Consider the following 15,824-nt stretch of genomic DNA (forward strand, 5'->3'; position numbering starts at 1 on the left):
TTCGTTGTACGAACAACTGTCAACTGGTTGTTGAGTGCACTGACGACAACGCCGAGGTGCCCTCACCGACTCCCCAGACATCATTAACATCACAAGATGTGTCAGCGGTTCTTGAGGCACATGAGTCCGGAGGTTTCAGTCAGATGAGAGCCACTGATCCAACTGTCTTGCAACTCAATGACTTTGATCAACCTGCCTTGATGCCAAAGAGTGACCTTGCTAATTTACAAGGTCAAGATGGTGTGTTGGGCAGACTTTTCTATTATATGCAGCGTCGCAGGAGACCCACCAGACGTGAACGAGCAAGTGAGTCACCTGGTGTTTTGAACCTGCTGAGACATTTGCCTAAGCTTGTCATTAAGGATGGCCTGATGTACAGAATTAAGAAAGATAATCAAATGAACATGACAACTCGACAGTTTATTGTCCCTGACTCTTTAAAAGCCAAAGTCCTCCAAGGAGTCCATGATTCAGCTGGTCATCAGGGCCAGGCTCGCACGCTGTCTCTCGCCAGACAGAGATTCTTTTGGATTGGGATGGAACGTGACATCATTAACCATGTGAGGTGTTGTTTTCGATGTGTAGTTGGTAAAACTCCAGAACCTAATGACAGAGCTCCCCTTGAAAGTATTCACACTTCTGAGCCGATGGAACTGGTCTGTATTGACTTTTGGACAGCTGAGCTCTCAGATAAGCGTTGTGTGGATGTCCTAGTTGTAACAGACCACTTTTCCAAGATGGCACATGCGTTTCCATGCAAAAATCAGTCAGCCAAACAAGTCGCTCGTCGTCTGTGGGATGACTTCTTTTGCATATATGGCTTTCCTAAACGCATTCATTCAGATCAAGGAGCAAATTTCGAAAGTCTTCTCATCAAAGAACTGCTGGAAATGGCTGGCATACAAAAATCTCACACTACACCATACCACCCGATGGGGAATGGCATTGTTGAACGTTACAATAGAACCTTAGGTAACATGATACGAGCACTTCCCCCCCAGTCCAAGGCAAGATGGCCTCAGATGCTCAGAATGCTAACATTCTGCTACAATTGCACTGAGCATGAAACAACTGGGTTTGCACCGTTTTTCCTTATGTTCGGCAGGGTCCCGCGCCTGCCTATTGATGTGGTTTTCCAGCATGCACTGTCAAATGGCCCAGTTGTAGACCATCATGAGTTTGTCTCTCGCCTCAAACATGACCTCTCGATGGCTGCCCGCATTGCTCAACAAAATAGTTCATCTGAACAAGCCCACCAAGCAATGTACTACAACCGTAAGGCTAAAGGTTCTCCTCTCGATGTAGGTGATAGAGTTTTGGTCGCTAATCGTGGTGAGCGAGGAAAAAGGAAAATTGCAGACAAATGGGAATCAACAGTTTATGAAGTGGTGTCTGTGAAACCTGATATAAATTTGTATTGCATCAGAGATCCCGTCACATAAAGGACAAAGGTTCTCCACAGAAATCTTCTCCTTCCTGTCAACTTTCTCACTGCTGCTGCCGTTTCTGACGATGTGGATCATTCCCCTTGCCCTTCCACAGCAGGAAGTGGATTCTCCGACCCTGTTGTGCCTGATGAAGTATAGGACAATGAAACTAAAACTGTGAACTGGCTTTTGCAGATGGAGGACAATAGTTGTATGGATGAAGTTGTAAATCACCCTGACTGTGCTTCTGACGTTCCAGTACGGGGTTCTTCAGTGGTCATTGTGGTTCCTGTCTCAAGTGATGTGACCAAGGATTTGCAAGAACCTGATCTCCATGAATCTGTTGCAGTGTCAAACTCCCCTGAACCAGTTTCCAACCTTACAACTGCAGCTGTCCACTCTGAACTCGTTCAACATGAACTCGTTCAACATGGTCTTTCAACTGAGCATAGTACTAACACAAAACCGGACTTGCCCGTAACTGATGTTGTTTGCACTCAGCCGTTTCGGTTATGCATTAGGTCGGGTAGGCCTGTTAAGCCTCCAGCCAGACTGGTATGTGAAATGAACGAACAGGTTGTGGATGGTTCAATGTCAACTATGAACTCTCTGTTTTCCTTTGTACAGACCATGTTTGCAAGGTAGATTTCTGTTATTTCGAAGTTTTTTTTGTTTTTTTCCTCAGTGATTGCTTTGGAGAGCAATGGTTGTATATCAAAGGGTGTAAATGGCATCTTTTGGGTCTGTGTTGGTAAGAGTGTTGGCCGCACTTTCGCTAACATTATTCCTTAGGGGAAGTTTCGAACTAATGTGACTACTTTGTGCTCTCTTTATTGCACTTTTATTTTAGTGCGGTGTGTACTTGTTTGATACAACCCCATTTTAGCAGAATTTAAGGGGGGTGTATGTAACATAGTTAAAATGGTTCAGGTTAAATCCTGCTAAAATGCACCATCTGCTGGTAAAAAGTCGTATTGTATTCACCTTAGAAAGAGCGGGGTATTATGGGTAATCCTCAGAGTCATGAGGATCATTGACGAGGTAACGTGTCTCTGCTGTGATAAAGAAATATTATTCATGCATTTTATAAAATATGTTTATGGTTTCTGTTTTCTTGCATATTATTGAAATATGTTTAATCCAGGTCACGCCAGTTCTGCTATTATATTGTTTTGTCGTGTTTAAGAATCGTTTAGTTTGTGAGAAAGTGTGATGGGAATTTCCCACGCGGTAACACTATGGCTCCTCCTTGCAGGAGCTTGTTTATGCCAGAGACTGACCTTATCTCGATGCCCATTGTGTGAAATGCAGGTATGTTTTACAAAATCTCTTGTAGCAGATGATTAACATAAGGCTGAGTTGTATATTAACAGTCTTATATAAAGATATAGTTTTTTTTAATGTTTTTGCATTGTTCCAAGATGCAAGTTTATATAAACTAAAATATAAAAATGGCATCCAGTAAATAAAATGTTAGCATTTTAATTACCCTACTTTCTTTGAAAGAGACACTCATTGGTTGTTCATTTACTGTAGACAAAATCCACTATACGATCACTGTAATTTTCAATGACTTTATTGTAGTTACGGTATTATGGGTAATCCTCAGTCATGAGGATCATTGACGAGGAGCTTGTTTATGCCAGAGACTGACCTTATCTTGATGCCCATTGTGTGAAATGCAGATGGAGAATTAAAGAAAAATATCTGATGCCAACTTGAGCTCCTTGTCATTCATTGCAACACCAAGAGAAGGCACCAGTTCCACATAAGCCACACGTGCTTCTGGGACCACAAAGTTTCTCTGGCCGTTAGGTTTAGCTCCCATCAGGTTTCAGGGCAGAACTATGAAGAGCTTAAAAGAACTGTAAATTTGTGTGTTAGTTCAATTAAAGTCACCAAAAACTGTTTTCCATTTACCTGAAACAGGATTCAGGTTTCATTACGTGAGGTTAAAACATGGCCTCAGACTGGAACCTGTCATAATAATGCATTTCAAAAACAGCTGGGAACAATAGTTTAGCAGCAATAATAATGTTCAACCAAATTCAGCATTCTACATTTACATGACTAAATGTTTTTATTAAATATTGTAGTTAAATTTTATTCTGTAGCCAAGAGTATGATTCATGTTGATGAGGAAATAAAAACTTTCTGAATCAGGATGCGTTTGTACCATGAGTTTTAATGGTAATTTACACAAGTAAATCCACTTCCTTATACTTGAGATAATTCAATTCAATTCAGCTTTATTTATATAGCGCCAATTCACAACACATGTTGTCTCAAGGCACTTCACAACAGTCAGGTTCATACATTACAATTAATCCTAACAATTGAACAGTGCAGTCAGATTCAGTTATTTATTCAAATTGGATAAAAAGTTTTTCTATCTAAGGAAACCCAGCAGATTGCATCCAGTCAGTGACTTGCAGCATTCACTCCTCCTGGATGAGCATGTAGAGACAGTGGACAGTCACTGGCGTTGACTTTGCAGCAATCCCTCATACTGAGCATGCATGTAGCGACAGTGGAGAGGAAAAACTCCCTTTTAACAGGAAGAAACCTCCAGCAGAACCAGGCTCAGTGTGAGCGGCCATCTGCCACGACCGACTGATAGACATTTATTGATCCAAATAAACTTGAAGAACTAAGAGAAAGCACCATGAAATGACTGAAGTCCTTAGCGATGACAAACATGACAATTAGTTTCCTTCAGAACGGATTTGAACAATAACATTTGGTCTGACAAAGCAATACATGTAATTAGTTCAGCTCAGTGATCTCCTGCTATAGTTTCTTCTGAAGCTCTTTGACTTGAGACACTTTAGTTTCCTGTTGGGATGTGATCTGCTGCTTCACATCAGAGCCTTCATGGTGAGAAGTGGAGGAAAGTTCAAAATAGCCACCTGTAAAATTCAATTTAAATAAATAAAACATTAATATACATGGTACATTTTTTGATTTATTTGATAATTAACAAATGCAGTGGAAATTAAGCTTACATAAGTCCAGAGGTTGCAGACTGTGTGTTTGCTCCCGCCTCGTTGACGCTCCAGCTGTTGGTCAAGTTGTTGATGGCGATGACCCGTCCCACGGCATGTTGAAAGAAACACAGACATCATGATAAAACTTTCAAGCCTTAAGAAAAATCATCATCATTTAAAATCATGAACATGCAGATTTCTAACTACATAGGTGACCCAGGAGGGGTCGATGTTGCAACTGCAGTAAGTTTTGAGAAAAATGTACAATCACAACTTCATTGTGTTGTTGCAAATTACCCTGAACTTGTCATGGACATACCTGGTCATGGGGCACGGAGTCCAGAAACCTTGACATAAAGAGACAAATTACTTCAATGAGAAAAGCACAGAAAATAACTTATCCTAAACTCAGTTAATGAAAAGCAAAATGAAAGCCATATATCTTGTTCTCTGTAGACTGCTTGGAGGATTGGTTGCCAGGTGGGTTGGGGTGTCCTGCGCTAAAAGCATGGATACATGAATCATTACAATCATGAGATTCATGTTATATTTGAACTTTTACCAACAGCTACTATAATTGCAACATACAAAATACTTTTTAGGTTCATAGTCTATCATCAGCTAGATTTTGGATACCTTGGTGACGTATGATGGGCCGCTCTGCAAATCGACCAGGTCCAGCCTCCTCCATCTCTTCTTGAAACCCTCATGAGTCATACCGTGCGTTGCATGCTCTCAAGCCTGCAAAAACTTACTAAAACTGGGCAAAAAACGGTTATTTCCACTCAAAGCAAATTAACATAATGGCCAAGAAAACAGAGCGGAGTGGAGAATGTCCATAGTGTGGAAAAAACTGCTCCATCAGACTGGAGCATTGGCTCATGATCAGAAAATAAAAAGAATACTAGAGAGCTCTAGCAGGTTCTCTAGGGGAGTTAAATAAAATGTTTCAAAAATGCACTGGTCTCCAAATTAGTTCAGTGGTCGTCTGAAGTAGCTGTATTCAAGAGTAATAAGCTTCACAGCCGTTACTGGACCTGTACAGGCCGTCAGCCGACACCGTTATTCTTATTACCTGTTAAATACATCAACTGGATTTCCAGTATCCAAGCGAATCATTGAGGACATTTGATTCTGATTATTTGTTCTCACTTTGGTGTTTTTACCTAAGATGGAGTACCATTAAAAATGACAGGACTATTGTCCTAGTGTAATTTGTTTCCCAGCCCTCCTCTCAAGTCATGGTGAAGATGCAGCTGAAAATGAAGCCAAAATACAATATACAGGGTTGTGGTAACTGTAATAAGTCTGCAACACACCTGACTGAACACAATATTCTGGCTGAGATATGTAAATGTGGTCAATGAGAGTCTGCCTTTCCGTTGTTGGATCCGAGATGAGTTGAGTAAATCCTTTGCTTCCAAACAACTCCTTGATTGCTGATTAAGATTTCTACATTGGAAAGAACGGCTCTCACTTCATTCCAGTGTATTTCCAAGTCCTTTGTATGGTGGCTTTAAGCTTTTGGGTAGCTTCAAAACTGAATGTAAAGTCTTGCCTGAGATGTTGTAAGCTGCAGTTCCAGTAAAAGCTGTGAGGAGTACCGTGGGCTGAGACATGTCACCAATATCACCAAATCTGGGAAGCCGGCGCAAGAGCTTGGTTGCTTCCTGGTAAACACATTTGATAACATGAGACTTGCCACAGCCCGCCCCTCCAGTCAAAAAATAAAAGAACGGGTCTGGATTTTGATGGACGCTTGAGTCTCATTTAAACTACTATTTGTCTAATAAAATCAGGGCTCAATTTGGGTATTTCGATTGCTGGCATGGCTCCACTGTTGACATCAACTTGGTATTCTGGGACAGGGTCTTGTTCTTCATTTTCATCGATTGAGGGTCGCTCCGCTACGCATTCCAAACGAGATATTTTTCAGGCAATCCTGTCATCCAAACATTCATCTGGGGCCATGTTCATCCGTTTGCTCATGGGAAGGCTCATTTTCAAACAGTCTTCATCAGTTTGGATAAAAATGACACTGCGTGATGACTTTTTATGGGGTAGACTACATGTACGGGCTACTGACTCTTGAGCACTAACTGTTTTGAAAAGGCCTGCATGATCTTTTTCATCTCGTCCTGTTGGTTGACATCAGACTTCTTTCCAACTTCAGCAAGCCAAGCTGGCATTTCCTCTTCATCAGAAGTGCTCTCTGGTTTCTCAACACCTGTGCTTGCTTGTGTGGATCCAGGTGAAATATTCAGATTGCTCAAGGCCGGAGGAGGGGCATCACCAATGTCGTCGCTGACAAACGATACTGGTACAAACTCATACGTGGTATAGGGGCCACGGTTCTCAAAGAGTTTGTACAGATGTTCAACCATGAGCGTTAGGTCGCTAAAAGTCATGACTACTGCAGTTCCGTTAGGATAGGGCAGGCCTGCTGAGTTTCTGGAGTGAGAATCAAAAACTCCAAACCTACCGTCTCTGTCCCGGAAAACTGCAATGCACTCTGGATTCACCAAAAGAAAAGCATGGGTGACATTTTCAGACAGACACTCTAGTTGTGAAGCAAGAGGCAATCCCATTAGCCATGATCTTTGAGGGCTATCATTCTGACACAAAACATGACCAACTCTTACACCTGTTGTGTGTACAGTGTAGATGTTCCCGTCTGTCAGTACTCGTTGGGGCATCTCTTCAACTGTCAAGTGATTATCAACAAATCTACCGTCCAACATGAGCTGCTGTTTAATGCCAACATAAAGTGCATCTCCTTGCTCAAGTACTCTGTCAAGTAACACTGTGTCACACTGCAACCCCTCACTGTGGTACGCTAAAAATGTCAGAGCCATACAGGTGCACTGGTGATTACGGGAAAATGTGCCGTATCTGTAGTCAGCCTGGCAATGTGTGGCCCTCACAGTCTGGACAGGCGGACCGCTGGCGCAGGGTTCCAACGAAGAAGCCTGAATCATAATCAGAAAATGGCATAAATTTAGCATTTTTGCATAATTTTTTTGGCTCATAAGTTAATGAATTAAAAATATACAACTGTATTAAACAAAAACTTTTATTATCCTGTTAACAGTTCAAACAAACTTTAGTTTCCAGGATGTAGATATTCAAAATATTTGACATTTCAACAGTAGATTATTCATGAAAGTTACCTGGCAGCTGTCATCCCTGACATGGTCCTCGAGAGGCACGGGAGAGGACTCGGCGGGGGCGTCAACCTCCAACGTGGGGGCGGCTCTCCTGGGCTGGCGACGGGCTGGCCTGGTCCTCTCAGTCGGAGTTCCCTCCACCTGAATTCAAGAGGAGCTTTAAATGTGGTAGAAAGTACAGAAGACGCACAAAACTATACATCTTGAGGTCTCTGATTTAGGCTCTGTTGCAAATATATTTTAAATAATTTAAGACAACTTACATCCACTACTATTCAACTATTGAATTACTGAAAAGTAAACTACAGCTTTACCTTCTTCTTCGAAGACTGGGTGGGGGTCCAAGCCTGCGCGGTGGGTGGGGATGTCCTGGGCTGCAAACACAGGGATAATTACAACCATGTTGAAAGCACAAAACTACCAACAACTACTGTTATACTAGGACAAAAATAAACTATTACGATTTATAACTCAAGATACCTTGGCGACGTCCGGCTGGCTGCCCTGCAGGTCCTCCAGGTCCAGGGTCCTCCATCTCTTCTTGGTGGCCTCGGAGCGTCGTCCCTTGCGTGGCATCCTGTTAAGACAATGAGAACAGAAGAAAACTGGGGGAGGAAAAACAGGTTATCTAGACCAAAGCAACAGAGAAAATACAAACTGTGAAATGTATTTAAATATGTTCCAAATTAATGAAACAGTGTTTGTGGGAAGATAGTATGTGAGTGAAAGTGTGTGTGTTAGTGAATATTATGTGTAGCTTTGAAAATAAATGTCTTGTGTGTCTGAATATGTTTATCTAGTCAGTGTGTTGTTTTCTGATTGAGATGTAACAGTAGTGTAGATGATTTAAGGTGGGTGTAGTAAAGCACAGGTGAAGATCACAGCTGGCAGCACTGGAAAACTTCCAAATCGCAAAGTCTCGCACAAGTGAAAAGCTGTAATAAAAAGCAAAAATAATATCCATTAAAAACAATGCTAATCAAAATATTCAGTTCCAAAATATATTTAAAACCAGGGATAAAGCTCAAAATTGCTCTTTAATGCTCTTAAAGGACCAATATCATGTTCAAACATCAACACATTTCATAACCCTGGTCATTAGTAGTATTTAAAAGAATCAAAACCAAAACAAAGTGAAGATTTTTTTGTGTAAACAAAAATAAAGTTTCACCAAATTATCAAGATCTTTCACTCTAGAAGCTAATTAAAATAACCAAACACAGCTGTAACATGTTGAATTTGTTCTTAAATGTATATCCAGTCCATCTTAATTGATCAAATATGATAACTGAATAAAAGGCAAATTAAACAATATTGAACAAATACTGAATGGCAAGTCAACATAGTATAATAAATGTCAACATATATGAAGAGTTGCAAACAATCAGGCAACAAATTACAAGTAGTCATATGGTTGATTAGAAAATATTCCTCATGATCTCTGTGATAAAAGACCAACAAACTTAATACTTTAGTGATACATTTCTGTCTTTATTGTTAAAATAAAATCAGCATAAAAGTATTTAGATCCGTCTCTTCTACTAATGTGCAGTTCCACACAAAGACAGAACCAGCATTACATTGATCCACGTTTTCACCATCAGAAACAAAGCTTCACTGCAGAGCAGACGGTAAACAACGCATGTTTGTGCTGGTTTGTAACACGTGGTAGCTCAACAAACGATATATTTTATATTTTGGACCAGCAGCAGCCCAGCATGTTTGGGCAAAAACATGTAAATGGACATATGAGGGCAAAACAGCTTTATAAAGTAGATGGGTAAACCTCCCCAAAACATGTTTGAGCTTTTCAGGACATGCAGAGCTCCTTTGAGACACAGCACACTATCTGATGAGTAAACACGGACTGATTTAAGATCGGGTTTTTTTTTTTTACCTCATTATATCTCAGCAATTCACTTTAAACCACACAAAAAATGTGAATACCATACAAAATATTAAGAAAAGCCCTTGCCTTTATTCTGTACTTTTCCGTGTTTATGTAAATCAAATACAAAGCAAACAGATGCTATCAAGTTAGCATCTATACAAGCTAAAACCGAACGTTTCACGACAACAAAACATATAAAAACACACTAGCTGTCTATAAACACGCATCAGGTTTAACATTCCTAACCATTTTAAATCATATTTCACCCTGATAAAGCAGCTAAACATGATATTTTACAGAGAAAGCACAGAGACATCTTACCTCGACCGGAGCAGACTCGCAATGAAAACACTGAGAAGCAGACCGGGGTTAGGCGCAGCGTCAGCCAATCAGAGAGCGACATCTGTAGGGGTGTGTCGTTGTTGACGACTTGGCTTTTCAAAAAACACATTTTAAAAATAAAATAACTTTATTAAAAGCTTTATAGTAAATAGATCAACTTTAAGACATTATAAAAAACGAAAATAAAACACGTTTTTTTTAACAGACTGAGCCAGTCATTACATTGTGTTTAGTGAATCCCAGCGAGAGCTCATGACGTCACAGACGTGAGTACAACATTACATGGTCTAAAATCACACCTAAATGCTTCTGGTATTTAATGGATCTCCTACAAAACTGATGCTCTGTACTTATTTTAAATGTAGATTTGTAGTTTGTAATTAACAGTATGCTCCTGTTTTTAATCCATGCAGAAATATCAGCTCCAATTACTGATTGTGACTTTTATCCTCTTGAAGGATACCAAGAATCATAAATATTATTTCTCAGTTAAACTTGCCTAGGCAAACTCTGGTCTCAGAACGCAGTCAATCCGCTGATTGCTCACAGCAGTGCAATCAGCAGAGGTGCTGCAGTGATTGTTTAGGGCTGGGGCTGGGGGGCTTTTTGTGCTAACAATGCATGATGATTAATGGAGTTGTATTTTTCTGAAAAAATAGTTTGTATGTGAGTCAGCCTCATGTTTGATCATTAAGACACATAAAGACCTTTGAACAACCAACAGTTGTTTGTGTGTTGGTTCTATTGTGATAAAAGGATCAAAAAAGTTGTGAATGTGTCCATACAGACCCCTAATAAAATCCATTCTGCCTATTAGATTCATTTTTTGGAGACCAAAACTCAGCTGTCATATAAAAGCCAAATCTGCCATGCTCAGCTGTGGAAATATGAAGGCTTTTATTTTGTATAGTATTGGTAGGTCTTATTTTGAAAGCCCAGTGTAGCTGTCAGTTATGGCTGGCTTGAATGTGATCAGTCATGGCAACTTCTGGCCTAAGGTCATGCTCAGAGCCACTCTTTGTCAGAGTTAACTTAAGTTCACTGGCAGCTGTGTTCTGTTGCTTTGGTAATTAATGAACCCCAACAGCTGTGTGATTGACTGCTCAGGCCTTCGAACTCCATTTCTGACCCTTTGATTCAGCAGGATTTACTCAAAACAGTAGTCCGAACAGATCCTTCGCAATCGAAAGCAATACAGGCTATTGTAAAAATTTTCAAAGCATGAGCGAAGGCAGTCTTTTGTCTTCTTTTGTCTTTTGTACAATCACTAGTAATTATTAAAGATTGGGGCTTTTATTTTGATAGTTTCACTAAGCCTTATTTCAAAGGACCAGCATGGTCCCATTTCCAACACTGGGTGAGCTCCAACATTAGTGTGAAGCCCAGTGCTGCAATCATCTCTTGTTTAAAGGCTTTTATTTTGTAGAGCATGTTTTGTCTTATTTTGAAAATCCAGCATGGTTCTCCTGTCAGGTCTGGGTTACTTCCATTAATAATGTAGAACCCATGTGCTATTCTAAAATCATTGTCTGTGCTATTATCAGCTTTCAAAACTCATTAGTAACCATTGAAGGTTGATGAAATAAATTGCCCTTTAGGACTAATCACTGTTGTCTGGATGTTGGAACAGCAGTACATGCTGTTTAAGGACCCTACACCAAATGGCCGCCATGTAGTTGCCCCCTATGAAGATGGTCAAAGGGTTAGGTCAGGTTTAAGCCATAGGAATGAATGAAAGTCAATGGAAGTCCTCAGAAAGATAGTAATCCATGGATGTGTGTGAGACACAGAGAGGCAGAAAGACAGAATCCCATCCAGACATCTACAGTAGGAGATACACAGAGCTATAAATAGAACAGTGAGGAATGAATCAGCCAATCAGCAAAGAGCGTCAGTGTAACGTGACACCTGCTGTTTCTCACTGACGCAGCACCTCTCTCTCTGTCTCCCCTGGTCTAGGCATTATAACATGGAGGCGCATGCTCCCGAACAACTGGCCATAACTCTGAAACCGTAGGGGCGATCGATGTCATTCTTGGACTCTTTTTATCAGAACGGACAGGGGAACATTAATATTCATCCTTTATTAGTGAAAATATAATAATAAAGACACAACACTGGGTGAAAAGAGAGGGAAAATGGCGAAAAAGACAAAAACGCCTGAACATGCTCCCGAACAAAGTCTAATATCTCGGAAACCGTACATGGTATTTGAATAATTGTTAAACTGTGGGCGAAAGCCATCCCTCGTCCCCAATCATGGAGATTTTCATAGGTCTATGTCATTTACAGTATAAAATAGGAGGATGGAAAGACATGGTGTAACTCATGGATTACAGGTCAAGCTCTCATTGAAAATACATGGGAGAAGGCCTACAGAAATCTGCTGACTCTTGGCGATTGAGGGGGTGTTTGACAGAAAACTATGAGTCCTAGAACAATGTTGAAGTTATTGTGTGAAAGCAGAGGCCCGGCCCTACAAACTGACTGAAAATTGTGACTTTAGAGCGAAATCTGTGGCCGTGAGTGCCAGTTAAAAATAATTTTTTCCTGAAAAAATCCCCTTTGTACACTCTAGTTAAACTGCCATCTCCAGAGTGATTTTCTTGCAAACTTTGTGTCGCTTGGAGTGTAATTTTAGAGAAACCGTAGCAGTTATCAACAAACCGTTTTCACTTCCGAAAAGCCGGCGGATTTTTCTATAAACTGAAAGTCAAACAGTGTTTCTAGGTGAAATAATGGCGATACAGCAAAGCCTCAAAAACAGTGAATTTTGAGGATTCCTCCACCCCTGACTCCATTCATTTCTATGGGATTTTTGGGTCGCCATGGTAACTCGAAACGCGAATAAAAGTAATAGCACACCTCACGGGACCGAGCCGGTCGTTTTGATATATATATTGTGGGGGTGCACGTTGCGGTTTGGGCCGCATTAATTTTGACGGAAGAAAAATAAATAAATAAAGAGTCCAGTTTAGAGGTGCATAGTAATAGGTGCCTCCATGCATTGCATAGGAGAGCAGTGCACTGCTCTCCTATGCAATGCTATGGCAGGCCCCAATAATAAGAAAGCAACAACAAAAGGAACTAAGAGTTAGAGGAACACAATACACACAAGGAGATGGTAGAGGGAGGAAAAGAAACAAATGTAACCAGATGTGGACAAATTTAAAAAATCTCTGCCTTTTATTTCAGAACATTTATTCAGTGAGTAAAAAACAAACAGCCTATGATACAAAACAATTGTCTAACAAAATCACTGGTGGCACCCCACACTTTTACCAGTAAAACAGCAGTGGGTCTTCTATAACATTTTACAAGGATGGAGCATACAGAGAGAGGGATCTTTGGCCTGAGAACATTATCTCTCAACGGACTCGAATTCTGGATCCTCTCTGATGCTCCCTTCTCTTCAGCTCAACTCTCAGGTTTTCTATAGGAAATAGGTCTGGGGACTGTGAAGGTCATGGAAGAAGGTTAGAGTTAGGGATTTTTTAAAATCCAACATTTCACTCCAAGCCTTTGATACTGAGCTAAGACTGTGTCACTGAACATTCAAGGCTTGATTGTGAGTGCTCTCCTCTGTAATTCCAGATGTTTATTCCATTCCACGGCAGATAGCAAGAGGATGTTTTCCTCCTCAGTGATTTTCCTCTGCGAACACCATGAACGATAAGAGAAACAGAACTGCATGGGGTGACAGGTTTCACAGAACCGTTTAGAGGAAACAGGAAACAGATATTTACTTGATAGATCGATAGATAGATAGATAGATAGATAGATAGATAGATAGATAGATAGATAGATAGATAGATAGATAGATAGATAGATAGATAGATAGATAGATAGATAGATAGATAGATAGATAGATAGATAGATAGATAGATAGATAGATAGATAGATAGATAGATAGATAGATAGATAGATAGATAGATAGATAGATAGATAGATAGATAGATAGATAGAGTCATCACCTCCCTCCTCTCATCTCTGCACATTTGCAGGTGCTCTGTCAGAGGAAGATCTCACTATCTTCTCATCTAGCACAAAAAGGGATTCAAGAGCCAAAGATGCAGAGCTAAGAAAAGAGCAGCCCCAACAGCACATCACAAGAAAACCAGAATCATATTTTATTTCATAACAGATGAAATGTGACTGATGTTTAATAAGAAAACACCCACCTAGTTTGGAGCCGATTATCTTAAAATACTGTTGGAGTTTTCCTCCAAATGTAATGAAAAGTAGATAGTGGAAAGTAGTGAGAATTTATACTGAAACACTCAACTTCAAGACAAAGGGTTGATACTTTTGGGAAATATAACTGCAAAAATGAAATTGGATTAACAGCATGTTTCTAAATAATCCTAAATTAAAACCCAGAGTAAACACCTAAGGTAATTAAAAATAAGTCATGCTGATATTAAATTACACTCTCTACCTGTGAGGTTGGGTGTGATAAAAACAGCATGGATACCTAAATGAACCAAGTGAAACATGAATATTTTTCTAATCAAAATAAAATTTTCAAAAGCGTGATGTGTTTTTCACTCCTCATCGCCCCCCATTCTGAGCTCCTGTGGATTTAATCATAATAAATTGCTCAGGAAAGCATCTGGGTAGAGGAGCCCTTGCAGCTTTTATTAATCTTCCTTTCTCTGAGTTCTTTGACTCTGACAGCCTTAAACTGAATTGTCTTTTAGGTTCTGTGCAGACCCGCTGAGTCCAGACATAGCTTGGTGAAGACTGTGACATCTCCACTTCCCTCGGCCTCACTGCAACTGCCTTCATCCAATTTACCATGAAAGGAGTCCAGACAGCCCCATAATATGACCTGCAGCTGCTTCAATTGAGCATGGTCGACAACTCTGGGCCCAGGCTTTACACAATAACCAGCTGGCTATCTACAGAGGCCGTTTGGCAGCCTGCTACCCTTTGATAAGGTCCACTGCCCAGGGACAGAGTGGATAGGTCCATATGGCAGCATTTCGTAGTAAACAGTGCCCCCTGGTGGCCTGGGGAACAAAGCACATTTCTTGTGCCAAATGAGTGATAAACATCCGAAATCTGAGTGTAGTCAGGTGGTGGCTGCAGTGCTGGACACAGACGGCAGCAATGTTTCCTCTTAAATTTTATGCAGCAGCAGTGCCTAGTGTATTTTCTGCTGTTGTGGTTCCACGCGTGGTGTCGCGTCAGTCACAGTTATCTTTCCACAGCAGGCGGCTGCACTGAGCCTATTTATTTTCTTCAGATACTTTATCACAGTGGAAGCATGATTTGTCAAAGCTTTGGATGTGTATGTTTGGAGGAAGGACAGAGGACGAAAAGAAAAAAATGAAGCTATTTTTGTCAGGATGCGTCATTTTCAAGCCTCACAGGCATTCATTTTCTTTTTAGGAAAATACAATGAATTCAGATGTGCAAATATCCAGTTTTACCTGCAGACTGGCAATGACTAACTTGCTACATTTGTTCACACAGTATTGTATCAGCTGAGAAGAAAATAAAATGACTAAAATGACTTTAAAACATTTTAAAACTGTCATCCAGATTTGTAACCGTTCAACATTTTTACATTTTGTCACATTACAGCAACAAACTTTATTGGATTTTTATTGAGATTTTGTGTGGTTGAACGCAAAGTAGTTGTTAATTATGATACACAGTTTGATAAATAAATTAAAATTTATAACGTGTGTCGTACATTTTTCTTCACCCTTCCTAGAGTTAAACTTTGTAGAAGCACCTTCTGATACATTTTTGGGGTGTATGACTACCAGCTTTCTTCTGAGCTCAAGCTCCTTTAGATTGGATGAAGAATGCCAATTCTGAAATGTCTTTTGCAGCTTCAAAAATGTTTCCTCGAGGATTTCCTATATTTAGCTCTATTCATCTTCCCATCAACTCTGATCAGTTTCCTCCTCTGTTTATGTAGACATCTATTTTATGGTAGGTTTGTAGTTGTGATATAGTGTTTCCTTTTCTCAGGTGATGGATTGAACCTGTGAGATGT

At 40.2% G+C, this 15,824-nt stretch overlaps 1 protein-coding gene and 1 long non-coding RNA gene across 7 annotated transcripts; one reads left to right on the forward strand and one right to left on the reverse strand.

The window, feature by feature from the left end:
* The first annotated feature begins 2,263 nt into the window (after positions 1–2,263).
* On the forward strand, positions 2,264–15,504 carry LOC124860409. 2 transcript variants are annotated; one of them, XR_007036339.1, is made up of 2 exons: positions 2,264–2,738; positions 14,515–15,504. It is a non-coding gene; the product is annotated as an uncharacterized LOC124860409 (long non-coding RNA). The 2 variants fall into 2 exon arrangements; XR_007036340.1 differs by lacking the exon at positions 14,515–15,504 and adding an exon at positions 3,113–3,590.
* LOC124860407 lies at positions 4,017–9,841 on the reverse strand. Of its 5 annotated transcripts, none has more exons than XM_047353725.1 (8): positions 9,794–9,841; positions 8,062–8,516; positions 7,896–7,955; positions 7,585–7,722; positions 5,051–7,383; positions 4,734–4,761; positions 4,433–4,486; positions 4,017–4,336 (listed from the first exon to the last, which is right to left on the reverse strand). In XM_047353725.1, exons 2-5 carry the CDS (start codon positions 8,155–8,157, stop codon positions 6,493–6,495), a joined length of 1,185 nt encoding a protein of 394 aa, XP_047209681.1. In that variant the 5' UTR covers positions 8,158–8,516; positions 9,794–9,841; the 3' UTR covers positions 4,017–4,336; positions 4,433–4,486; positions 4,734–4,761; positions 5,051–6,492. The 5 variants fall into 5 exon arrangements, with proteins under 5 accessions (XP_047209681.1, XP_047209682.1, XP_047209678.1 ...); XM_047353726.1 differs by having other exon boundaries at positions 4,712–4,761; XM_047353722.1 differs by having other exon boundaries at positions 4,734–4,914.
* Positions 15,505–15,824: the final 320 nt, after the last annotated feature.

Source organism: Girardinichthys multiradiatus, chromosome 23, assembly GCF_021462225.1.
Source record: "Girardinichthys multiradiatus isolate DD_20200921_A chromosome 23, DD_fGirMul_XY1, whole genome shotgun sequence".
Lineage (NCBI taxonomy): Eukaryota > Metazoa > Chordata > Actinopteri > Cyprinodontiformes > Goodeidae > Girardinichthys > Girardinichthys multiradiatus.